Source organism: Aedes aegypti, chromosome 1 (assembly GCF_002204515.2).
Source record: "Aedes aegypti strain LVP_AGWG chromosome 1, AaegL5.0 Primary Assembly, whole genome shotgun sequence".
NCBI lineage: Eukaryota > Metazoa > Arthropoda > Insecta > Diptera > Culicidae > Aedes > Aedes aegypti.
Window position 1 is genome coordinate 115,941,543 of NC_035107.1, and position 25,317 is coordinate 115,966,859.

Below are 25,317 nucleotides of genomic sequence, written 5' to 3' on the forward strand. Positions count from 1 at the left end.
CTCAACACACAAGCATCAAGCTTGCTCAGTCAGATCTCATCGGAAAAGATTTTTGCTTAGCGCATGGCGGTGCTGATCTCGGTAAAAAGCTGTGAAAAATGCCGAGATTTGGCAAATAAACTAAGTGTGTAATTTTGTTGATTTTTTGTAACTCTAATGTATCACCCATATAAAGACAAACATGGTTTCTAATTCGGATATAAAAATGGATCATCTGCAAGTCTTGTTTTTCTAGTACTTCTCAGTTTTTTGGATCACCGCGGAAGACGCTTAAGAGGAAAATAACCATCATCGTTTTTCAAATGTTAAAAACCAGTTTTTTCGCTCAAAATCGAAGCAATTTTCATGAAAATCTATCATTGCATTGCACTCACTATCTGTAATGCAATGATAGATTTTGATGAGGATATCTTCAAATTTGAACGAAAAAACTGGTTTCCAGTTTTCAATTATTGCTGATGATTGAATGATGGATTCTTGAGCCTTAAATGTAAGAAATTTTCTATGGAAATTCTTCCTTTTATACAGTAATTTTGTTTTTTTGCTGAATAAAAAAACATAGAAATGTGCATGAATAAACCGTCTTGGGCGATCCCAATTTTAGTAAAAACAACTACTCCCTGGTTTATATCGTTCACGAAATTCATGTAAGGCATAATTTTTTGCTCAGATTTTTATACATAGCTTTATACCATTCAGTGTTACCTCACTTATCGATGTAATGCCATTTTACTATGAATCATCACAAACAAAAAGTTAGAGATTTTCTGGGTACGCCACTGAAGGTACATATGGGGGTGTTGCAATCATCATTCATACGCGTATAAAACATCAACTTTTTTCGTCATTTGAAACCTAAGTTTTTGAAACTTTAGGTGTTTTTGTTGGAACATAGCCTGGTAAATATACTTTCATAGCTGCCTATTTGCCTTTTCAATGCACTGGATAAGTAAAATTTTGTTTGCATTTCATTAAAAATCTTCAAACGAATGGAGAACTCTGGAAGATTCTTAATGGAATTCATGGAATAGTCCATGGCAGAATCCGAGAAGAATTACCATAAATAACAGAGAACCAAGAAAGACGAATTCTTGAAAAAAAATGTGAAAAACTATTGATTTCATGATTGAGTTTAAATTTTGGCCGAATCTCTCAAATAAAATAAAGGAATTTAAGGTCAATTTACCCAACCTGGCACAGTGACTGAATGGAATAACTAGTGGTCAGTGGACATCAGTAAAAATTCAATCTATCGAAAATATCCGAAATTGCAACCGTAGCTTAGCTTAGACTGACTACACATATCAATGGTTGCTATTCCGTGATTGACCGAAGTCAGTGAATATGCACAAAGAATCAACAAGAAGTTCGGCTGGGATTGGCCATAATCTTCTTCAGTGTGCATAATTCAGTGACTCTATTTATACATGGTCAATAACGGCGCCGGCCACGTCCTTGCAGTCAGGTGGGATTGAGGGGAGGAATGTTAGTGTGTAACCTTTGCTATTTGGAGACCGTGTTTTCCTCTGAATCTCCACAAAGGTTACTGGGAGGGATGGTTGTTAATGGGAAGGATCGTTGGGTCACAGGATTCACTTTGATAAGCGATTAGACCATGATAAACGATTATTCGTGAGATATAAACATACTTAGGAATATAATATTTTCAATTAACATGAAACATCCTCAAATATGAGAAAATAATGTCGTTACTTGAAGTGACGAACCATTCAAAGTTTGTTGAACAAATAGCTAAAAGCATCATTCCTACAGCTGTTAGGATATTTTACTCAAATTGAAAAAAAAAATCGGTTGGCTGGACCATCACATAATATTCTTATGCCAACACTTACATTGGCAAACCATTTAAAGTCTTTATAATAAAATGACCGTTTCGCAAGTCTACACTTCCAGCACAGACAAACAGACCGAACCATTCAAAGGGATTTTATATAAAAAACATAAAACAAAAAAGTTATGAATAAGGGTTTATGCCGAAACTTACAGTGACGAACCATTCATAGTTTGTTGAAAAATCATATTTATGTAACGATTAAATGTGCGATCATACATATTTTACAGTAGATGAAAAAACCGAATTTAGTACTATACCATTTAATTCCAGAGTTTGTATCCTTTGATAGATACGCGTATTTCGACCTCAACTGTAAGGCCGTCTTCAGTGTCGTGTACTAGACGGCCTTACAGTTGAGGTCGAAATACGCGTATACAAACACAAAGGATACAAACTCTAGTGGAATTAAATGGTATAGTACTAAATTAGGTTTTTTCATCTACTTATAGGTATTCTACTAAACAGCTCGAAGATTTATTATCAATATTTTACAGATTTGAAAAAAGCATGAAACGAGCTCACCAATTGGTCCTTTATCCTTGATTGAACAGCCACAATCCACTTTCAGCTTCACTCGTTTGCTCGGCCATATAAAAGCACTCAGAAAAAAAGGGCGCGTGACCCGAAGAAAAACAAACTAAAATTACTCGGGCTTTCTCCATGCACTCCAAAGAAAGCGCAACCCGAGAAAAAAAAAACTGACGACTTCTCGGGCGTTCTCGACGCACTGCTCGGACTTTCTCGATGCACTGCCCGGCAGAAAAAAACGCGTCACCCGAGAGGGAAAATAATGATGATTTCTCGGACGTTCGCGACGCACTGCTCGGACTCTCTCAACGCACTGCCCGGCAGCAAAGAACGCGTCACCCTAGAGGGAAAAAAACTGACGACTTCTCGGGCGTTCTCGACGCACTGCTCGGACTTTCTCGATGCACTGCCCGGCAGAAAAAAACGCGTCACCCGAGAGGACAAAAAACCGACGATTTCTCGGGCGTTCTCAACGCACTGCTCGGACTTCTCGACGCACTGCCCGCCAGAAAAGAACGCGTCACCCGAGAGGGAAAAAAACTCGAAAATATCCGAAATTGCAACCGTAGCGATAAATGCGCAGCTATACAGCAAGACAAAGCTAAGGATCGGGTTCAATTCTCAAAGGGATGGTACACAAATTATGTCATGCTAAATTTCAACTTTTTTGAACGCCCCCCCCCCCTTTGTCACGTTTTTTGTATGAGTCCTCCGAAATTTTTGTAAGACTTGTCACGCATGGCATGACCCCCTCCCCCCCCTCGGAGCGTGACGTAATTTGGGCGTGACCCCAAAGGTCAGGGATCTTTCCGGGTTGGAAACTTTCTTTCTTTTTTCTTCGTCAGTCAATATCTCAAAAATCTGACGTGCATTGTCATTTTTACAAATGGCAATGAATCAACCCCTCTACCGGCTCATCATTATTATGCCACAAAAAAAAAATAAAAAGCGTTTTTTTAAGTTTGTCACAACTTCTCAAAAATCTCTATTTTTTAAGAATTTGTGTCGGTTTTAATATTCGTCACCTGGTTCCGAAAATAGAATCCTGGGTTTGCTGGCGGTTCGGGCTTTTTAAAAAAACACTTAACTGATTTTCCTCACTAAGGGCCGATTTCTTCACCTTTGCTTAAGCTGTAAACCAGGTTTACCCATACGATTAAACCAGGTTTAAGGCCTAAGCGGTGGTGAAGAAACCGCTTATAAATCACTTTATTACTTAAGCCGAAACGCGATGAAACACGGATAAAAATAAACTGAACACCGGTCACGGTCAGTCCGGTGGTTTTGTAGAATTGAACTGCTGACCTAGCAATTCCGGCTGTTGGGCATAAAGGTGTTGACGTTGCATAGCACGTGGCAGTGATCCGATCCAAAGGTGGTGACGGTGCATGTGACGTTGCACCTGTGATGGCTGGTTCATGTCGTGACTCCTCCGGGGGGTGAAGAAGTGTCGTCCTCGATACTCAGCTCCTGGTTACCATGTCCTGGTGATTTGGTTTCAGGCTTCCTTTGGTGGGTTTTCCTCGATGTCCTTTTGTGGGTAAACCTTAAATGAATGAAGATAAGGTAAAGGGTGAAGAAAAGTAGAGTCGACATCAGAGCGGTTCCTCCTAATAGACTCCATTTCCAAATCTGGTCGGTTTCGTGTTGAAGAGATACTTTTTCCAGTTTGCGTCTGTTCAGAAGGGTGGCTTTTTCTATTTTTGCAACGTCATGATTTTGCAAAATCTCGCTATTTATCTGCAGATTGTGTAATGCTCCTTGAATAGACTCGCTTTCACTTATTTTTTCGATAGATGTGAAATTTTGGTCCATAAATTCGATTGTACAATTTGAGAACGATACAATAAAATTTCCAGATAAGTATCTGTTGCTAGGACCGCAATTTGAGCGTAATTCTCGGTTTTTTGCATTTGAGATAAGAATTTTGTTATTGGTCATTAGTTTGGTTGTAGTTTTTGCGTTGATTTCCATGAGACATTGTGGCTCTGTTCCCATGATGAGTGGATAAATACACAGATCCTTGAATTCTTTGATAAAACTGTGTCTTTGGACGTAGTCGTCAGGTTTTGCAGTGGTGAAGAGTTGTTTTGCTTGTTTGATAAGGAATTGAGGGTAAGTCTTAATAATCGAATCATTTGACTCAATGGGTGGATTCGCATGATTGTCGATTCTTCTGTCTCCAATTCTGGAACATGTAATATGTAGAGTAAAGTGTAAATGTTTAGAGAATGAATCTATTAGAGATAAGAAGCTGCATTTGTCCATGATGAATATGTCCATGTGGACTCTATCTAATGGTTTTTCTGTTATTGGCCTGGGTGAAATTTTTATGTTAAATGGTCTGCGTTCATATTTGTGAGTATTGCATATTTCACATGAGTTTATAAAGGTTCTGATTTTTGAGTAAATATTTGGGAAAAAATATGATCTTTTAATTTTGGCTTCGACTTCAGTTATACCTCGGTGAGCTCTATTGTGTTCATTTATTATTATTTGATTCTGTCTTTCTTCATTTTGCACGTCTTCGACCATATTGTTAGTAAAAACGAAATGACCTTTTTGATTGAAGTTTTCTTTAAAGGACTCCTGTACCGTCTGGATAAGATTTTCTGGTGCCATAAGAGCTGTTTGTCTACCATTGTGGAAGGTTTTCAAAAGATGTGTGATATTTTCTTTTGTGTAGGTTTTCTGAGATACTATTGTTCTATGGTAGTTCTGAAAAAGGGTTTCTTGGATAATAGTATCTATACGGGAAATACGGAATATTATCTGATTTTTTAAATAATTTAAAGGGCGTTCCGTGAAATGAATATAGTTATTAGCTGAATCATCAGCTGAGTGAACAGTTTGGGAATCAAGGGAATCATGGGATTCAGGGGAGTTATTGGCAATGGAATCTGCATAATCTTCAAGATCTTCGGAACCTGAAAAATAAGGAATTTCATCATTATTGGTTTCATTAATATTTACTTCAACAGGCCTTCTGCTTAGTGCATCTGCTACTACATTTGAATTGCCTTCTCTGCACTTGACTTCGTAGTCATAATCTTCCAGATCTAGGCGCCATCGCAAATTTTTTTGATTTTTCTCTGAACTTTTAATAAAAGTCAGAGGTTCATGGTCAGTTACTAAAGTAAGTTTAGACCCGTAAAGATATGGTCTGAATTTATTTACGGCCCATATGATTGCCAGCGCTTCCTTTTCGTTGGTAGCGTATCTGGTTTCTAGGTACATCGTTTAGTGTTCTGGATGCAAAGGCGATTGGGCGTTCTATATTGTCTTGTATCTGAGATAGAACTGCACCTAATGCATATCCTGAAGCATCTGTTGTTACGATGAAAGGCTTATCGAACTGGGGATAGACTAAAACTTGATCTGTGGCAATTATCCCTTTGAGCGTATCAAATGCTGTGTGATACGATGAATCATTTATATTGATTGATGAATCTTTTTTGAGATATTTGGTCATAGGTCTAGTTATTTTTGAAAAATCCTTAATAAATCTTCTGTAATAACCTACTAAACCCAGAAACTGTTTAATTTCTTTCTGCGTTTTTGGTAGAGGCCACTTCAGAATTTTATCTATTTTTTCGGGGTTAGGTTTGACACCTTCATTTGAAATTATATGTCCTAGAAATTCGGTCTGGGGACGGACCTGGTGTAGTGGTTAGAACACTCGCCTCTCACGCCGAGGACCTGGGATCGAATCCCATCCCCGACATAGTCACTTATGACGTAAAAAGTTATAGTGACGACTTCCTTCGGAAGGGAAGTAAAGCCGTTGGTCCCGAGATGAACTAGCCCAGGGCTGAAAATCTCGTTAATAAAGTCAAATCAATCAATCAATCAAATTCGGTCTCTCGCTTGAGAAATTCACACTTATCGAGTTGGATTTTTAAGTTGAAATCCGATAAGCGTTTCAGAATAAGGCTAAGATTTTCTAAATGGTCCTTTAGATTATATCCGATAATAATTATGTCATCAAGATAGACATAACATTTGGTGCCGATATAATCTCCTAGAATATTGTTCATTGCTCTCTGGAATGTAGCAGGAGCATTCTTTAGACCAAAGGGCATTCTCGTGAATTCGCAATGTCCTTTGTCCGTTGAAAAAGCTGTTTTTTCTATGTGGGCAGGATCCATCGGGATTTGATGAAAACCAGACTTTAAGTCAATCGTTGTGAAGTACGATGACTTTCCGAGGCTATCCAGAATATTCTCTATTTGAGGCATAGGGTATCTGTCGTCAATAGTGAGCTCGTTCAGCTTCCTATAATCCAGTGCTTCCCAAACTTTTTCAACTTTCGCCCCCTTGAGGCCAATATTAATCTGGAATCGCCCCCCTGATATGTGATACAAATATTTTAATAAGGACAAAAATGTATTCGACTCGCATATCCAAAGAATCATAAAACAAAAACTATTATGTACATTTAAAAATAGTGTCTTAAATATCGGTAACCTGAGCTGTAAATTATAATATCGATTTTAAGAATATCTTGCGTACATTACAGGCTACTGATTTAGTCGGTAAAAATTTGGTCCAATTTCAATTTGACAAATGTAATGTATTCATAGGCGCCTTGTGACGTAGTTGGGGACGAAGTTCTCCAAAACTGAACCAAATGCAATGTTTTCCAAGCAAACGCATTTATTTTTGCATGAATATGTCATATTTGGGTGAACTGCAATGATAATGTTCGCAATTGTTCGTTTTTGAAAGAACTCACCCAGTGAATTATGATTTATCTGCTGTTTCCAAATTTACTGGAATAATTTTCAGAAATTGTGAGTAATAAATGCCTGACGTTTCTAACGCTTTTCTTTATCCAATCCAAAAACCCTGAAAATTATGTGAAAATCCAGAATGTTTTCAACTCATTTATCAATTCAATTTATCAAAAGGGTGTTTTTCTAACACCCAGAAAAAATCGAATTTTTCGGACGTTCTGGAGGTATAAATCCAACGTATCTCTGAAATTTCATCAAATCGCTGGGAATGCGATTTACGTAGGTTAAATTTTCCAAAATTTGTTTATAAAATGATTAAAAACATCACAAATGGTACTGTAGATTTTTTTTGTAAAAAGCTGGATGCCAGAAATATTAACTTCCAAACCTTAAAGTTCACATACAAAAAAGATCCTAATATATATTGGGCATCTGCAAAATCTCATGAAAATCTCTAATGCTGACCATTCTTTGAACTCACATGATATTTAAAATGCTCAATGAATAACCCAAATATTTTGTGTTTGACAATCATGTAATGTTGTCTATGATAATTTTTAAATGACCATGATTAGAGATATAACAATCTAAGGTAAAATAGTCTTTTGGAATTGAATAACCTTTAGATGTGTCCTCCAAAGGTTATGAGTAATTATTTTCAAATGCTCCCATGTTAGTTTTTTTGCCCCCTTTCAGGATTTTTCGCCCCCTTTCTGGATTTTTCGCCCCCCAAATTCTGTTTTACAAATTTTCGCCCCCTTGAGCCTGAAAATCGCCCCCATGGGGGCGAATTCGCCCACTTTGGGAATCACTGCTATAATCTATTACGACGCGTACCTTTCTTTTGCCTGACGTGTCAAGTTTTTTCGGTACTATCCATATCGGTGAAGAGTATGAGCTTTTCGAAGGCCTAATGATGCCATTGCCTAGCATTTCTTCAATTTGCTGTTGGATATCGCCTTTAAAATGGTGTGGGTAGCGATAGTTTTTTTTTTGTATAAATGGGGGAATCGTTTGTTGTTATAATTTTATGTTTTGTAGCTGAAGTACATGAAAGTTTTTCTCCTTTCTTTTGGATCACTTCTTGGTGTTTGAAAAGAGTGCAAAGCAGTTCTTGTTTCTCTAGTTTCGAAAGATGATTTGTTCTAATTATAGACTCTATATCATTTTTGGAAATATGTTGAGAGTCAATCTTTTCTGGGAGAATTGTTTCAAAATTGTTTACTGTCAGTTGAAGTTTTGGAAGATTTTCTATGTTTTTGGTTGTAGAAATAACATGGATGGTCGATTTATTATTATGAGCTTTATATAGTCCTGGTTGAAAGAAAACTTTTTTATGAAGTTTTTGGTATGTGGGTACCAACCAGTCTCCGTTGTTCATGGTATCAATAGTTATGAAATGATTGTAAAGCTTTTTTGCAGGGTAGAATTTTGAGTATGAAAATTGTTTATCCCTTAACGTAATGGTTTCATTCTCATAGTTGATTTGTGCTTTAAGTTTTGCAAGGGATTCTGACCCCAGAATTCCATCAAAGAAATAATGAAATTTCATTACGTAAAATTGCAAAGGTTTAAACGTATTTCCGAAAAGATCGAGTTCTCCTTTCGAAGTGACGTTGTTGACTCCGCAAACATTACTGATTTGTGTATTCGGTACGGTTTTAACGGATTCTATTATGTTTGGTGAAATAATATTTTTTTAAATATGGGAGGTAATTTAGGTTGTTTTTTGTGTGGGGTTGACCAAGTGAAAATTTAGATCTAGATCTACTTCTTTATCGGATTCAGTTTCTGAATTTAAATGTGATTGAGTTTCCTCTTCTTCCGTTACATGATTATTTATGGTTAACCGACTCCGAGTAGTTTTTGTGTCCATTGGTTCAGTTGTATCTTTATGTTCGGTTTGTATAAAAGGTTTCTTATTTTGATTGAAATTTGATGATCCTTGGGGTTTATTTTCAAATATTTTGTTTTTGTTGAATTTTTGGTCTTGATTCAGGTTTCGAGCTACAACTTGTTTAGATTTGAATTTACATAAGAATGCGTATGCATCCTCAATATCCTTTGGTCGTGCAGCTTGTGCATAACCAAAGTACGGTTCTGAGAGTCCAGATATAAAGGCTGCTAGCGCATCCTCTTCAATGAACTCGTTAGTGGCGTCCCAGTGATTTTTGTATGTATCTTTTAGTTTTGATAGAGTCTTAATATTTTGTATGATTTCTTTTGATTTTCTGTAGTAAATATGGATGGACATATCTTCGGACATTTTACAATGCCATAATTGGCTCTTGTACGTTGACCAGTGAATCAATTGTCATCCAACACGCAGCAACAAAGACATTGTCATCTCCTATTCTTGTTGCAACAATTCCATTCCGCAACATCACTTTATCACCACTTGAACAGAATATGACAATAATCGATCACCACGTGCGCTGCGATTTTCCGGCCTTCGCATTGCAATTTTCGAGAACTTTCTCCGTGTTGGTGAGCTTTGCCACATTATCGAACAGCATCCATAAAACAAATTTGGTTTTGTATTTAAAATAACTGATTAATTTCGAGTTGAAAAGGTTGCAATAATATTGCGCTCTGTGATTGTCATGACAATTTTACTTTTGATTGTATCCTTATCCGCAACAGTTGGGACAAACGGTTGTGAGTGAGCTTGCTTTGTTGTTTGTTTTTCGTCTGTTTTGATGACAATTTGATTCACTGACGTTGACAGTTCGTTTCGATCTCCAAACGCGTTCGTCAATATTTCTTTTAAATCTTCAAACTTGTCCGGATTTCCGGCTAAGCAAAGGATGTCTTTTGCTTTGCCTTGAACTTTGTTAGATACCGCAGTAAAGTACATTCTGAACTGCTGAGCTGATACATGTGGTTTTAATACATTTAGTGTTTCTTCTGCTGTTTCGAGCCATGAACTTAATTGTTTCCTATTACCGTCAAATGTGGGGATCATTTTGATCGGGTCTGGTATTTTAAACAGCTGATCGATGTTACTTATAGGTTGCTGTGCGATAACGCTTTCTTGAGTTGGATTTGTTTGCGTTTGAATTTGACTGAAAAACGTGGCATGTTCTGTTTGTTGTGTTTTGCAAGTGCCTCCATCATCTGCATCATCGTTTGCAGTTTCGCATTTACTTCCTCCATATTGTTGTTGTCGTTTAGTGAAAGGATTTCTAGTGAAGGGATGTTCTTTATTGGAATATGCGCTAAGTCTTCCGAATCGGTAGACTCAGAGCTGTCTGAATCCGAAGACACGCACGCGCTGTTTCTAATTTTAGATAACAAGTGGTGAGTTTGCTTCAGACTGTTTCTTACTATATGTTCCTTTGGCATGACATGCACTTAGAAGAGTAAAGCAAGTTATAGTTTTGTTTGTTTCGAGCCGTACGATCTCTCGGAACTATGACGTATGACTCCCGAAATGTAATTCTCTTGGAACTTCACAATTTCGTTTGGAGGGAAGCTCTCTTAGAACACTTCTCACTCCAGGGGTTTAGCAAATTTTAATTTCTTAATGAGTTCGAGCCTTTCTCTTAGAAGGGGCTTTAAACTCACGGAAAAATAAAACGCCAACCCAGGCGATGTTTTCACTTTCACTCGTATTTCGGTGTGGAATAGAGGATTAAGAAAAAAACACTCACTTTGAAATCGTTGTGCGTGGGTTCTCTCGACGTCCAACTTCACGCGGTGGAACCTCAACTCCGCTGCACCCTCGATATTAGCGAATGCTTTCGCGGGTTCACTTCGATTCTGGCTGGTAGACCAGAGTCACTACACTGTTTTTCGCGAAATTGTATTTCGAGCACTGCACGGCTGCGCCAATCCAGGGTTTGCTGGCGGTTCGGGCTTTTTAAAAAACACTTAACTGATTTTCCTTACTAAATCACTTTATTACTTAAGCCGAAACGCGATGAAACACGGATAAAAATAAACTGAACACCGGTCACGGTCAGTCCGGTGGTTTTGTAGAATTGAACTGCTGACCTAGCAATTCCGGCTGTTGGGCATAAAGGTGTTGACGTTGCATAGCACGTGGCAGTGGTCCGATCCAAAAGTGGTGACGGTGCATGTGACGTTGCACCTGTGATGGCTGGTTCATGTCGTGACTATAGTCCGATGTTTCTTTGCCGACAGGCACTTCTCATATATAAAAATTTCTTTGATCGCTAATTTATCAAAAAAAAAAAAATAAAATATTTACATTATAATGTCAGTTATTATGAAGCTTCTCTAAAAACATCATACAAATCGGTTGAGCTGTCTCCAGAAAATCTCAATGATACAAAATTATGTTTCATGAAGTTTTTCAGATCTTGAACGATAAGTACAGTACTTACGGAGTGCGCATCGGTCCCCTAAAGAATTTCGGATTATGATTGTGCATATCGAAAAACAACTTTGAGATTTAAAAAAATGAAGGGGTTCCGGTAGAGGGGTTAAGCAATTTAGCTGGTAGCAGTATTTTGGTGCTTGTTACAAAAAATTGTTGCTTCGTGGTATCGTTTGGAATCAATTTTTTTATTATGCTTCAAAATCCATTGAACAATTCGATTCAAAAACAACAACATGTAAAACATATATGAAATGCAACCACAGCACAGAACTGCTTTCAGCGTTATCAACTCGCTGATTGTCTACAATAGCACTGCCCAACGCATGGCCCGCGGACCGCATCAGGCCCGCGATTCAATTTTATTTAATTTCAAAAAGTTTGAAGACTCTTCTCATGTTTGATCCGTTGACCCTGGGGCAAGTGGGACCTAAAACAACGATAGTTCGAACAACTAGTTCAATATATGTTCAAATCCAAATGACCGTGTTACATTTTGGCAATATGTTTTTTGGCTGGTGTATGCATGAAATTGTTCGAATAATTTCGAAATTACGAAAACCTTAGAAAATAGTTTTAGAATGAGCCATTAGACACATTAGAATGGGCAAGTGGGACACATCTAGATTCATGCGTCAATCCAATAGAAATATAAGTAGTAGAACGCTAGTGGCGCTGTTATCACAAAATAGAACTATTTTATTATTACTTACTGTTGAAGTTTTTTATTGCTTGTTTAGTGCCATGTTAGAGAGAATGTTTTATTTTGGTCGAAAAAAATAATTTGACACTTATAGACCCGGTACCAGTCTTCAAAATTTCCTTTGCTTTGCGTTGCTTTGATTCATAAAACAAGGAAAAAGAGAATGCACGATCCTTATTTTCCAATCCAACAAGGCTTTGATTTGCTCCTAGCATTTCGGTGAAAATACTGCATCATTTAACTGAATCATTTGTGGCTTTTTCAAGTAGGCAGACTATGCTGCAGGGGAATTACAAACATTGTTGGTAGGCCTAGCAACCAACACTGTTTTCTTTTCATTGCGAGTTAATAAAGTGCGCGTCAACAGTTAACAATTGAAGTTGCTCCTCTATGTGGTAAACGATCTTGTGTGACCAGAGTGATTCTTTCAAAACAATTATTTATTCAGAACTCAAGTACTGTAGTGTTGCTCTACGCACTAGGCACTACTATACTCGAGCTGTTGTTGAGTATCAGTTGAATTTGCGCATGTGTCTTAAAAATACGTTAATGTTATCTTTTAATTACAGCCTCAATCAGCTTAACTTGTCTTTTCTGAAGAAAATGGTATGATGTTTCATCAACTGTGTATGCTTATGATATTGGCATCATACTTAAACAGGAGCCCAACCTCTGAAGCGCTGTTGGCGGTATGGAGCATTTACGCAGCTCGAATATTGTTGCAGCGTTCAGAACATTGATCTTCATTCAATACTTTATATTTTTTATTACAATAATAACGTTTTTGAAATGTCTGGGAAAGATCTACCAAATAAAAAATAACTAAACAAATTGTTTTGACATTTTGTACGCATTTCTACTCTTACCCTGAATTGAACAAACGTATCAAAAGTTTCCCTTGCAACGTTCATTTTACCCAAGCATGTTCTATTATACCCGGGTGATAAAATGGTAAGATTCGTAACCAAATTATAGTTTAATTCGCCCTGCTTACTAATAGAGTGCTATTATACAGCTGGTATACCCTATATTAGTCGCATATGAGCCAAAAAAAGCGAATGGCACTTTTTTCCGTGATCAGTTACGAGACCCTCTAACTTTCAATAAATTTTCGTAGAATTCATCGACGCTTGATTTTGCCGGGATTATCTCACTGGTACATTTTCCCACCAAAAACCTTTGCACTTCAAATCAGTTTCACTGCTTTAGTACTCACTACTCAACAAAATGGTTGATATTTGCGCTTCTTTCGAATAGAAACTGGCGCAATCTTCTCACAAAAGGCTTTGTTCAAGAACAAACAGCTATTCACATTAAAGATCACTTATATGGCTCTTTTGGAGAAAAAAATGTGCCCTCTATATCACCTTAATTAACTATATCCCATCTTCGTCACCACTGTAGAATTTCACTAAACGGATAATTTTTCTAACTTTGAAGCAATGAACCTTAAGTTAGAATTTTATAGACTCACTTGTCATCGTTTATTCCTTCGCTTTTTATACATGTTTGTGGTCACTCAGTGAGGATCTCGGTATCTCATGTCATCGAATATATTCGTACAACTTTCGGGTTACATATCGAAATGGAGTTTTTCCATTCTGGTCGAATCAGACATATCAATTCTATGACCAAGAATAAAGGTGGTAATCTATGCCCTAATTTGTCTATGCTTACCGAAGCTGAGAAACCGAAGTCTAGAGTACCGTTTTGTCTCAAATTCCGAACAGACTCATATTCCGAACACTCGGTTTTTGTATGGAGATTTGGTTGAAATGTTTCGCTGAAATATGTCACCAAATAACAAGGAAATGGCAGTCAATTGCAATTCTATTTGAACGTCTCCAATATAATTTATACCGCGGGAGTAGTGATGATTCTCTAGTTTCAGACCAGAAGAACAAGCTTAAGTAAATTTATTTGCGAAATTTTTCATTTGAATACGATTTATTCGTGCTGTTCGGAATTTGAATCAAGGTGTTCGGAATATGAGACAGAATGAACACAGTGTTCGGCATTTGAATCAAAATGCTGTTCCGTACTTTAACGTAAAAAGAATATGAAAACTAATTAAATCAACATTATTATCGGTACATCCAACAGCTAACAGTTAGGTTTTGCGAGGAAATTGAAATTTACATAAATATCTGCCAACTTATGCCACTCAGATGCATTTGAAGTCACTGTTGGCCTTAAGTGTTCGGAATATGAGTCAAAACGGTATGCAATTTGCTTTGAAATGATTTAAATCAATGATGCATTATTTTTGATCAAGTGAGCACAGGAGCAACTAAATGCAAAAGGCGCGAATTTTACGCGAAGCATTGATTTTTCCAAAGCATGCTTTTCAAAGTATCTCTGCAGAAATGATGATCTTTGAAGACTGCCCGGTACTCAAGCTGTCAGAGCGTGGCAAACTTAGATGTTGGTCACACGAACAGTCGCGACATTGGCGTTTTACGGCTAATGCTTCTACTGTCAATCCAAATCAGTAAACCAACCATTACAATAATAAGATTGATAAATCATTGCTTTTTGATTTTGAGTACATTTCTGGCGTACATAAAGGATCAACCATGAAATACGTAACGATTTAGGAAAAAAACGTTTATTTCATAGTTTGCCACAAGGAACTTAACATTAATTGAAAATGCCTCACTAAAAATGCTTAGCTTAGCTTAGACTGACTACACATATCAATGGTTGCTGTTCCGGGATTGACCGAAGTCAGTGAAGATGCATAAAGAATCAACTAGAAGTTCGGCTGAGATTGACCTTAAACTTCTTCAGTGTGCCTAATTCAGTGCCTCTATTCATACAGGGTCAATAACGGAGCCGGCCACGTCCTTGCAGTCAGGTGGGATTGGGGGAAGGAATGTTAGTGCGTAGCCTTTGCTATTTGGAGACCGTGTTTGCCTCTGCATCTCCACAAAGGTAACCCTGAAAACGCCTCACTAAAAAAACGAAAACGAACGGTCTTGCTTGGGCTTTCCGAAGCACTCTTTTCCCATAATGGTTCTGGCAGAATTCTGAGTATGATTCTTTTACAATCCTATGCATCATTTTCATTGAACCCGTGGTAAAATGCTTGGGTAGATTCTTCAAAATATCTTGGACAGGATCACTACATGTGCTACCCGGGGGGAGGGTGCCACATAGTTTCATTTCTTTTTCATTTCATTTATTCATTTCAATAAGTAGAGTAAGGTGGGGCAAAAGTTCGACCTTAGTGGTATAATCAAAGTTTCCAAAAAAATAATAGCAGATGAAACAAAACAAATACCATACAGCGAACCTTCAAGATATTGGCTATAATTTTGCTGAACAAACTTGTGTCAAAATATTTACCCATTTTTAGTTACAACAGTTTCAAAATTGATTGTCTTAAGCGAACTTTTTCCCCATCGGTGGGGCAAAAGTTCGAATCTAGTGTGGGGCAAAAGTTCGTTGGCTAAAACACAAAATATCAATACTTTTATGCCAGTCATACTTTATACCAGCCGTAAACTTATGTTTGCAGAAAAATACACACTAAATGTTCATCAAAAATGTGCCCAAAATAGGGTTAATTGTAATACACCCAAAATATAGCAGTTTTTCGCAAAACTAAGTGGAAATGTAAAATTTTTGTGACATTTTTCGCACGATCAGGCAAATTTTGCTAAATTTGAAGATAATATATAGATTTCAGGCAATTTGAAATTTTTTCCGTGAGTTTATACATGGGTCGAACTTTTGCCCCGCAGATTCGAACTTTTGCCCCGCTATGGGCCAAATTTTTTTTCCAACCATTTATGCAACTAATACACGTAAAAGCATCCTTATGATAGGCCTAGAAACGCCCTTACATAAAATATTGAAAAATATTTTATCTTCATTTGGTTCCATGCATCGAAAGTTTGACCAAAAATTACAATATTCACGTCGAAAAACAACAAATAGCCATAACTTTTCCAAATCTCAATCGATTTTTATGATATTTGGAGTGAAAGTCTCTTACTTGAATAACATTCGAACCACCATGACATTTATGAGATTTGTTTTGAATTGAGCTAGAAATCTTAAAAAGAAACTCTTACCCCACTCGAACTTTTGCCCCACTTTACTCTAACTAAACACATAACTGTTTTCGAAAGTTACAAAATAATGGTGAATGCATCCTACAAAATTGCAAAAAAAATGGTGTACGCAACTCGTTACAGAACTCTATTTTTACAGCACACGTCGTAATTATCCAAGTATGCAAATATAGGACACGTGCTGTAAAAATCATCATTCTGTAACTTCTTACGTAAACTACTATGAAATAAGTTATCGATTTTCATCAGTTTTAAAGAGATTGTCTGAGCGTTGAAGGATGACCCGCTGCTCAAAATTATATCAGCGATTTGGCCCGCGATCAAAAAAGGTTGGACAAGCCTGGTTTACAATCTTCCACCACATACCTACACTCAAAAAAATCCAAACGTCATTGCTACGTGAAAAATCACGTAGATCATTCCAAATTCATTTTACCTCCACTTCACCTGACTAAGATAAAGATCACTAAACCATTTATAACCATCAAATAGTGACTCGGTAATGTTTACTGAGGTTACCTATCGCGCTTACGTGGAATTCACGTAGGTGCCTGAGTTCATTTTGACATCTGCATAGTGTACGTACATTCGGTGTTGAGCTCAAATCCTAAGATGGCGCCCGCTTGATTTTAGAAGTACTTCAGAAGCTGCTGCTGCTTTAAACCCTGTGTAAGATTGATTTCAAGGTAAATATGCTTTGAATACCGAAGAATCCGTGCATTACTTCATATTTTATACGTGATTTATAACCTCTATCAATTATAGCACGCGAAGGCGACAACAAGACAGACCAAACTTACAACATTGGGGAAACGAACAGGAATCAAAATGCTCAGATTGACAATAAAAATATCACAATCTTTTAAGTTTGTTTACTTTTTTCAATTGGGAATTAGTTTTCTTCCAAAGCCTATTAGAAATAAGATTGGTCTTTATTACAGTTAAATTTAATGCAAAACCATCTAGGTCCTATTGAAACGCTTCGTAAAGGCTACCGGAAAATCCACGTAGCTCTTACGTTTAGCGACGGTGGAATGGACGAAGTCCAAAAGTTCAAGCGTTCATTCTGGGCTACCTATGATTAACGTAAGAGCTACGTGAAAAGTGCGATGGAAAAAAATCACGTATGTTTTCACGTAACAATGACGTTTGGATTATTTTGAGTGTACAGACAAGGCAATGCGACTAATATGCTTTTTTGAACACAATATCATACAATGCATGAACCGATAGATGCCACAGTCTCAATTCATAAGTGGTCGAACACAGTGCACTGCCATGAAGCTAACGATAGGTTTGCTTTTATGGCTTTGTTGTACGCTGAAAGGGCGACTAACGAACGGATCTCGTCTACCAAAGTTAATAACTGCTGCTGACCCATACAACCACTGGCCAATCAACCCTAGTCTTGTGCGCAATGAAATTGAAAATCATCATTCAGAGGACAGAGAATTTCCTGATATATTTGGTTTCGGGGCAGCAACGGCGGCATATCAAATCGAAGGGGCCTGGGATTCGGATGGAAAGGGACCTTCCGTGTGGGACACGTTAACTCACAACCATCCAGAAGCTGTAGTTGATCGAGCCACGGGTGATATTGCTTGCGATTCTTACCATCTATATCAGGAAGATATAGCTGCTCTGAAGGAGGTTGGGGTAAGCTTTCATAAAGATAGCATCTCTCTTATATTATGATGATGATTATTATTATGGATTTCAGTTCAACTTCTATCGATTTTCAATCTCTTGGTCCAGAATACTACCGGATGGGGATCTCTCGTCATTGAATATTCCTGGGATAGATTATTATAACAAACTGATAGATGCCTTATTGGTGGAGGGTATTCAACCCGTGGTCACCATGGTCCATTATGACATTCCTCAGTATATCCAAGACTTGGGCGGTTTGGCATCACCGCTCTTCGTGCAATATTTCCGAATCTATGCCGACGTTCTGTTTAGGCACTATAGCGATCGCGTAAAATATTGGATAACGCATAACGAACCGTACGATTTCTGCGTGGAAGGTTATGGATCGGGTATTGACGGCCCTATGGTGCATGCCTCAGGAGTAGGAGAATATCTCTGTGCTCACCACGTGCTTCTGAGTCATGCAGCCGCTTATCATCTCTACCAGAAATATCACACCAAAGACCAACTTGGATATATTGGAATGACACTCAGTGGACGATACTTTTATCCAGCGAATAACGAAACTGGGAAAGACGTTATCGATCGTGCACTTCAATACCAAATAGGATGGTTTGCGCATCCTATTTTCAGCGAAGTCGGTGGCTATCCTCCTATCATGATCGAAGACATCGAAGACCATAGTTTGCGCGAGGGTCGTTCTTTGTCCCGGTTGCCAGAGTTTTCCGAAGAGATGAAGCAATACGTTCGCGGTACGGCGGACTTCTTCGGTTACAATTATTACAGCAGTCGTTTGGTCACATTGGACAAACAGGAGTACGACATTGAAACACCTCCATCGGTGGACAAGGATGCAGGGCTAGTGTATAGCGTTGATCCCTCGTGGAAAAGAGCGAAATCCAGCTGGTTGTACGTCGTGCCTGAAGGATTGCGAGGTATGCTGAACTGGATCAAGGAGGAGTACAACAATCCATTTTTGCTTATTACTGAGAACGGATATTCAGACGATGGACAGCTGGACGATCACGATAGAGTGGACTACTATAAAAGCCATTTGAATGCACTCCTTTCCTCAATATTAGAAGACAAGTGTAACATCTTTGGATTCACTGCCTGGAGCATCATTGACAATTTCGAATGGTTGCGTGGATATAGGTGAGTGTTTTTGAAATCTGAAGGCTAGGCATTTATGGAAGAGAAAATCGTAGACTAATAATTAATACTAATAACTTCTAATATACTTACTTACTTATGTTCATGCGACCCGTTGACTCTTCGGCTTTTAAGGAACTTAACATTTTAGCCCTCATTGTATCTATGCCCTAATAGTCTATAGCGAATCGATGGAAAAAGTAGATTTGACTGCACTCCATCTCCGTAGTCGAAGAAGAGATGAGACCTAGGAATCTTGGACTAGTCCCTCATAAAACTGAGGTAGCGGTGGTCAACAACCGCAGGGCTGAGCAAAGGGCGCTCTTCTCGATAGCAGATCGAGTCAAAGCAATCACTCAAGCATCTCGGGTAGAATTGCAGCGCCTATGGCGCGCCGAACAAGAGTTGGCTGCAGAGGATTAGCCCTGCCGAGGCTGGTCCCTTGTAACATTGTTTAAGTTGGCTAGGAGAAGCAGGTTGCCTAGACTACTTCTGCTACACGTGTTGTGCTATATGCACTGGTCCCTCCCCGAAGAAATACCGTAAGGTGGTTCCGGGGAGATAAAAGTCTGAAACCAAGGGTCATGTCGATGCACTGTTCACCACTTGAGCAATTCTAAAAGGATTGCTCAAGCACAGTGCATAGGCTGGTTTTAGCGGGTCGTCGTTAGTGCGTCATCCCCGCATTCCCTGAGTTACCTTCTCAGTGGATCTGAGAAGTAAATCCCCTTGTAAAAAAAGCAAAAAAAAAGAGTAAGACTTTGATAAAAAAAATCATATATCGTACCATGAACATTACATCTTCTTCTCCTTCTTCTTGGCATTAACGTCCCCACTGAGACTTAGCCTGCTTCTCAGCTTAGTGTTCTTATAAGCACTTCCACAGTTATTAACTGACCGCTTTCTATGCCAAAGTTACCATTTTCGCATTCGTATATCGTGTGGCAGGTATGATTATACTCTATGCCCAGTGAAGTCAAGGAAATTTCCATTACGAAAAGATCCTGGAACGACCGGGAATTGAACCCAGACACCTTCAGCATGGCTTTGCTTTGTAGCCGCGGACTCTAACCACTCGACTAAGGAAGGCATTACATATACTACGCAATTGGATTAATTGGACAAATTGATGTGAAATTTGCGGAAGAGTTACACGTTTTCTCGGTGAGAATCGAACTCACGACTCCCTGTTCATTAGATAGGGCGCGTTACCGCTACACCACCGAGAGTACTCATAGACGCAAAAGTTGTTCTGCATTCGATTTCAACTCAATAATCACGTGGTCCTCTCTCGCAAAGCGCACCCCTTTCGGAAGCAATAGATGCCCATCCAAACACAATGCTTTCTATTGTATATGCAATGCCTAGCCGAGAATATCTAGTGAACAGGGAGTCATGAGTTCGATTCTCACCGAGAATACAACAAAACTGATCCTCCAGAAATATAACGCCATCAACAAACAGATAGCAAAATGAATCATTCAAAATCATTCTAATTGAGCTTACTAGCACTGAACATTTTCGTCAATTCTAATCCTGCTTTTGTCTTTTCAGCGAAAAGTTCGGATTGTACCACGTCAACTTCTCCAGCCCCAACCGGGAACGCACGCCGAAGCTTTCCTCCAAATTGCTGCAAACAGTAATCAAAACACGGAAAATACCTTAGATTTTATTTTATATTTCATTTCAAAAATGCTCTTAACATATTTGCTTACTTATTTAAGTTTCCTTATATGTGGTTTAAAACTTTTAAAAGTAACATTAAAAAAATCAAATAAAAACAGTGATAACAATTCGCTTAAACATAATCAAAAAAATTTCCGAAAGTAAAACGATTTTCAAAAATTTCAGTAAAATCAGTATCAAAATCGATGACCAGGAGGACCATCGTTTATCCCCAATAGTAAGTCGTACCTGCGGGCAATGCTGGTGGCACTACAGTTGGCGACCCGTAGAAGGCCTGAGGTGGCAAGGGACTGTTACCGAACCCGAGCTGTTGCATGGCAGCTGCCAACTGAAGCGCATCCCCGTAGAACCCAGGTGGGGCAGAAACTGGGTTAAACATCGATGGGCCCATATGATGGACCGGTCCCAGCGGTGGTGGCGGAATGTTAGGATTCATTGGCAGTTGGCTTCCGTGGAAGGGGACATGGTACTGTTGGTAGACATAATTGTTCTTGGTGTGTTCCATCTCGATGAACGAGTACGGGTTCAGTCCGAAGTAGACCGCATCGATCTTCTGCTCACGTCCGAAGCTGGCTTGAACGAAACGAGACGGTAGCATCGGGAGTATCTTGAACTTGAACGAGGCAATTCCGACATTTTCCATCGACGACAACTTTTCCGCTATGTAGTTATTCTTCTTGGAGAAATTGTAATTTGTCAGGGAGTACTGATCGCACAGGACGAAGATAATTTCGCGATTATCCAGTTTGCGATTGAGTGGTGGTCGACGACGGAAGGACTGGTCAAGGCATCCGATGATGCGATCGTTCAGTTGGATTGATTCCAGATAGGCGAACGGTAGACCGCTGAGTAGTTCTCGCATATAGATCGTGTGGAGATCGTCAAAAGAGTACTTGATAAGTTGATTGGCCGCCGCGCAGAGATCTACTATTTCGTTCCAGAATAGCTCCAGTGCGCCATTCACGTCATGTGCCAAATTGAGAATCGGACGCGATAGCGACGAGACAGAACCAACTGAAAATAATAGACGAAAAATTAAATTAAAATAAAGGATCAACAGGACTGGAATCGAATGAGTGTCTCGAAAAAAAAAACAACTTTAGAAAACCTATTGCAAGAGATTCAAACAAGAATTAGAAAATGATTAAAAGGAAACCTAACAGACAACAAAACAAAAAGAACTAGGCGATAAAAGTTTATCTTCTCATAGAACTCGACCAGACATTTCTTTAAGAGTATCTCGAAGACTATTTTTGAGGATTACTAGAGTAATTACATCAAGTGTTACTGGTCGTATTACTTTATATATGTTTTATATACTCTGTCTGGAATTAGCTTACCCAGTTTCATTGAATCATGCTTAACCTTCAAAACTAGATACGGTTCAGGAAGCACTCCGCCCTCCAAAACCAGCGTGATGATGGCCTCACACACTCGACTCTGAATGTCCGCCAGTCCGGTGATGTGGATCTCAACGAAGTACGCATGCACTTGCCCTTTGTTTCGGAAGATAACGGCCACATACTGTAGACAACTTAGCGAGAAGACCCGCCCGTAGATGATAATTGGAAGATCCCAACCATTTGCGATGCACTTGATACGAAGCAGCGAGTCGAAGTCATAGTTCTTCATGTTGTGGAATGAATTCCTGTGGGTAGGTCTAAGGGTTATTTGGTATGTCAGATACATGCGAAATATGATGACATGATGAAAATACCTACAGGATGGACAGTGTGAAACAATCTCTACTCTACCAACACTTCTACTGGCTACATAACACATGAATAAGGAATAGTTGGAGCGTAGTTGGACTGATATATGTTTTTTTTTTTGTTTTTTTTACAAGGGGGAAATCAGCAAACAGACCCCCTGAGAAGGTTACTCAGGGAGTGTGGGAATCCCGCACCAACGACGACCCACTAAAATCAGCCCATGAACTGCACATGAGCAATTCTCGTTGAATCGCTCAAGTGGTGTACAGATTGCACCGACATTACCCTTGGCCTCAGACCCTCATCTCCCCGAAACCACCTTACGGTATTTTTTCGGGGAGGGGCCAGTGCATATACACAACACATATAGCAGAAGTAGCCTAGGTAAAGTGCTTTTCCTAGCCGACTTAAACAATGTTACAAGGGACCAGCCTCGGCAGGGTTAATCCTCTGCAGCCAACTCTTGGTCGGCGAGCCATATACGCTGCAATTCTAACATAATGTGAGTGACAGCTGTAGTTACTGCATTCCAGCACTCGATATCCGCACACATTCTCTTTATTATTTTGTCGGGGGACGTGTCCCCTCCGCATGTAGCGAACATGCGTTGTCTCACAAAAATGAAACGGGGGCAATCGAACACGACATGCTCCCCTGTTTCCTCCACACCAGCACAGTTGGGACACGCAGGAGATCCTGAGTGCCCGAACCTAGGCAGGTACTGTCTATAGCAACCATGTCCTGACAGAAACTGCGTCAGGTGGAAGTTCACTTCCCCATTGTTCCTTCCATACCAATCTGACACATTTGGTATTACCCTTAGTGGAGTTATCCCATTCCTACTGTCAGCTTCTGAGCGTTTCGCTTTACACGTGTCGCGAACTCCTCTGGTACCCCTTTAGTTGATGCATTGAACATCTTCCTTGATGATGAGCCCGATGGGCGTCATCCCGGCTATGATGCACACGGCCAGGCATTGCAGAATTCGCTCTCATTTGAGAATGAAGCACGATCAAAGCAAGCAAAGAAAAACATCCCATCTGTTGCGGTCCACGATCTTCATTGTATCGCAAGGTGTAACAAGTCTGATAAAAGGAAGCAGCGAGCGAGAGCCCCAAAGAGAGAGCGATGATAAAATCCATTTTTCTCGCTTGTTTACCGTTGGGGATAGGTGTTTTTCTTTACTGACACGATAAACAATCCACAAACTTCCAATAGCAATAGTGTCCCCCAGGCTTGGAGCATGTTTAGAGGGGTATTATCATGCACTACTATCCCCCCAATCTGATCAAAGTTGTAGCAGTATACGATAAACAGTCTCTCATAATGTGCAGCATGTTATGATAGTTACAGAGAGCGATACGTGAACGATTCTCTAAATTTTCTCAGGATTCAATCCCTGCACACGGCCTCTTTAGATACCGTCCGGTATGCACTTGCTACTCTTAAGCACATTATTCTATACGTGCTTTCCAACCGCCTTAAGTTTCTGCTCGTTCTAAGTGCTTTTGACCACATGGGTCCTCCATACCTTAGTATGGATAGCGCCACGCTTGCCAGTAGCTTGCGTTTGCTGGCAATTACAGCAGAGTTGTTAGACATCATTCTCGAAAGTGCCGCTATAGCCGTAGATGCCCTTTACAGGCATATTCAACGTGGATAGCAAAGCTGAGCTTGTCATCGATCATTACCCATGATGCATAAGGCATCGCTTGGACTCTTTGGTGCAACCACCTACCGAGATAAACGCCCGTTGCTCGGACAGGCGGTTGTTGACCACCACAACCTCAGACTTCATTTTCATTTCATTTATTTAGTTAACATCTAAACAGATAACACTAAATCAACAATTTCACGCCACAATACTCGGTTTGTGGCCGCATCTCTGCATCCTCGGTTTTGCCCCACGCTCGCCAAATCGATACGCACTTGATCCGCCCACCTAGCTCGCTGCGCTCCACATCTTCTTGTAGCAACCGGATCCGACGCGAACACCATCTTTGCAGGGTTGCTGTCCGGCATTCTTGCAACATGCCCTGCCCATCGTATCCTTCCAGCTTTGGCCATTTCCTGGGTACTGGGTTCGCCGTAGAGTTGGGCGAGCTCGTGGTTCATCCTTCGCCGCCACACACCGTTTTCCTGCACACCGCCAAAGATCGTCCTAAGCACCCGACATTCGAAGACTCCAAGTGCTTGCACGTCCTCCTCGAGCATCGTCCACGTTCCATGCCCATAGAGGACTACCGGCCTTATGAGCGTTTTGTACATGATACATTTGGTGCGGGTGTGAATCTTTGTTGACCGCAGCTTCTTGTGGAGGCCATAGTAGGTCCGACTTCCCCTGATGATGCACCTCCGTATTTCACGGCTAACATGATTGTCAGCCGTCAGCAAGAATCCAAGGTAGACGAACTCGCCGACCATCTCGAACGTATCCCCGTCTATCGAGCTGCGCGTAAAAAGCGTCTTTATCATCATCAGTGCTTCCGGAGTGAGGGCTGTGCACGTTCATTATGCTGAAGTTGAACACCCGGCCTTTGAGCCTCAACTTGCACATTCTCTCATTGATCGGCCACCACACGATCACGTGCCTCTGCAGATCACCCATCACTATAAAAGCTGTTCCCAGCTCGTTTGTGTTGCCGCAGCTGTGGTAGATGATATGGTTACCTCTAAACGTTCGCACCATTGATTCCTTCCAACACACTTCCTGCAACGCTACGATGTCGAATCCATGGTCCTTCAGCACATCGGTGAGTATGCGTGTGCTTCCAATCGCTAGTCCCTTTACTTCGCTGTGGTCTTCGCCGATTGTCCCGGTTCGTATTCTCTCGTTGATTATTCGTTGCTTGAGTTTTTACGGCTGGCCTGAAG

The 25,317-nt window shown here is 39.7% G+C and overlaps 2 protein-coding genes across 2 annotated transcripts; one reads left to right on the top strand and one right to left on the bottom strand.

The window, feature by feature from the left end:
* The first annotated feature begins 17,477 nt into the window (after window positions 1–17,477).
* Window positions 17,478–20,838, top strand: LOC5566037 (myrosinase 1). Its single transcript, XM_001650354.2, has 3 exons — window positions 17,478–17,899; window positions 17,964–19,048; window positions 20,600–20,838. The coding sequence occupies exons 1-3, from the start codon at window positions 17,522–17,524 to the stop codon at window positions 20,709–20,711; spliced, it is 1,575 nt and encodes a 524-aa protein (XP_001650404.2). The 5' UTR covers window positions 17,478–17,521; the 3' UTR covers window positions 20,712–20,838.
* Window positions 20,730–22,406, bottom strand: LOC110676746. The gene is made up of 2 exons (XM_021845813.1): window positions 22,072–22,406; window positions 20,730–21,745 (listed from the first exon to the last, which is right to left on the bottom strand). Exons 1-2 carry the CDS (start codon window positions 22,361–22,363, stop codon window positions 20,937–20,939), a joined length of 1,101 nt encoding a protein of 366 aa, XP_021701505.1. The 5' UTR covers window positions 22,364–22,406; the 3' UTR covers window positions 20,730–20,936.
* Window positions 22,407–25,317: the final 2,911 nt, after the last annotated feature.

Coding starts and splice junctions, on each gene's coding strand:
- LOC110676746 (XM_021845813.1), bottom strand. CDS start 22,363: ATGAAGAACTATGACTTCGACTCGCTGCTTCGTATCAAGTGCATCGCA. Junction 21,746..22,071: donor GCATGATTCAATGAAACTGG/GTAAGCTAATTC, acceptor TATTATTTTCAG/TTGGTTCTGTCTCGTCGCTA.
- LOC5566037 (XM_001650354.2), top strand. CDS start 17,522: ATGAAGCTAACGATAGGTTTGCTTTTATGGCTTTGTTGTACGCTGAAA. Junction 17,900..17,963: donor CTGCTCTGAAGGAGGTTGGG/GTAAGCTTTCAT, acceptor TATGGATTTCAG/TTCAACTTCTATCGATTTTC. Junction 19,049..20,599: donor GAATGGTTGCGTGGATATAG/GTGAGTGTTTTT, acceptor TTGTCTTTTCAG/CGAAAAGTTCGGATTGTACC.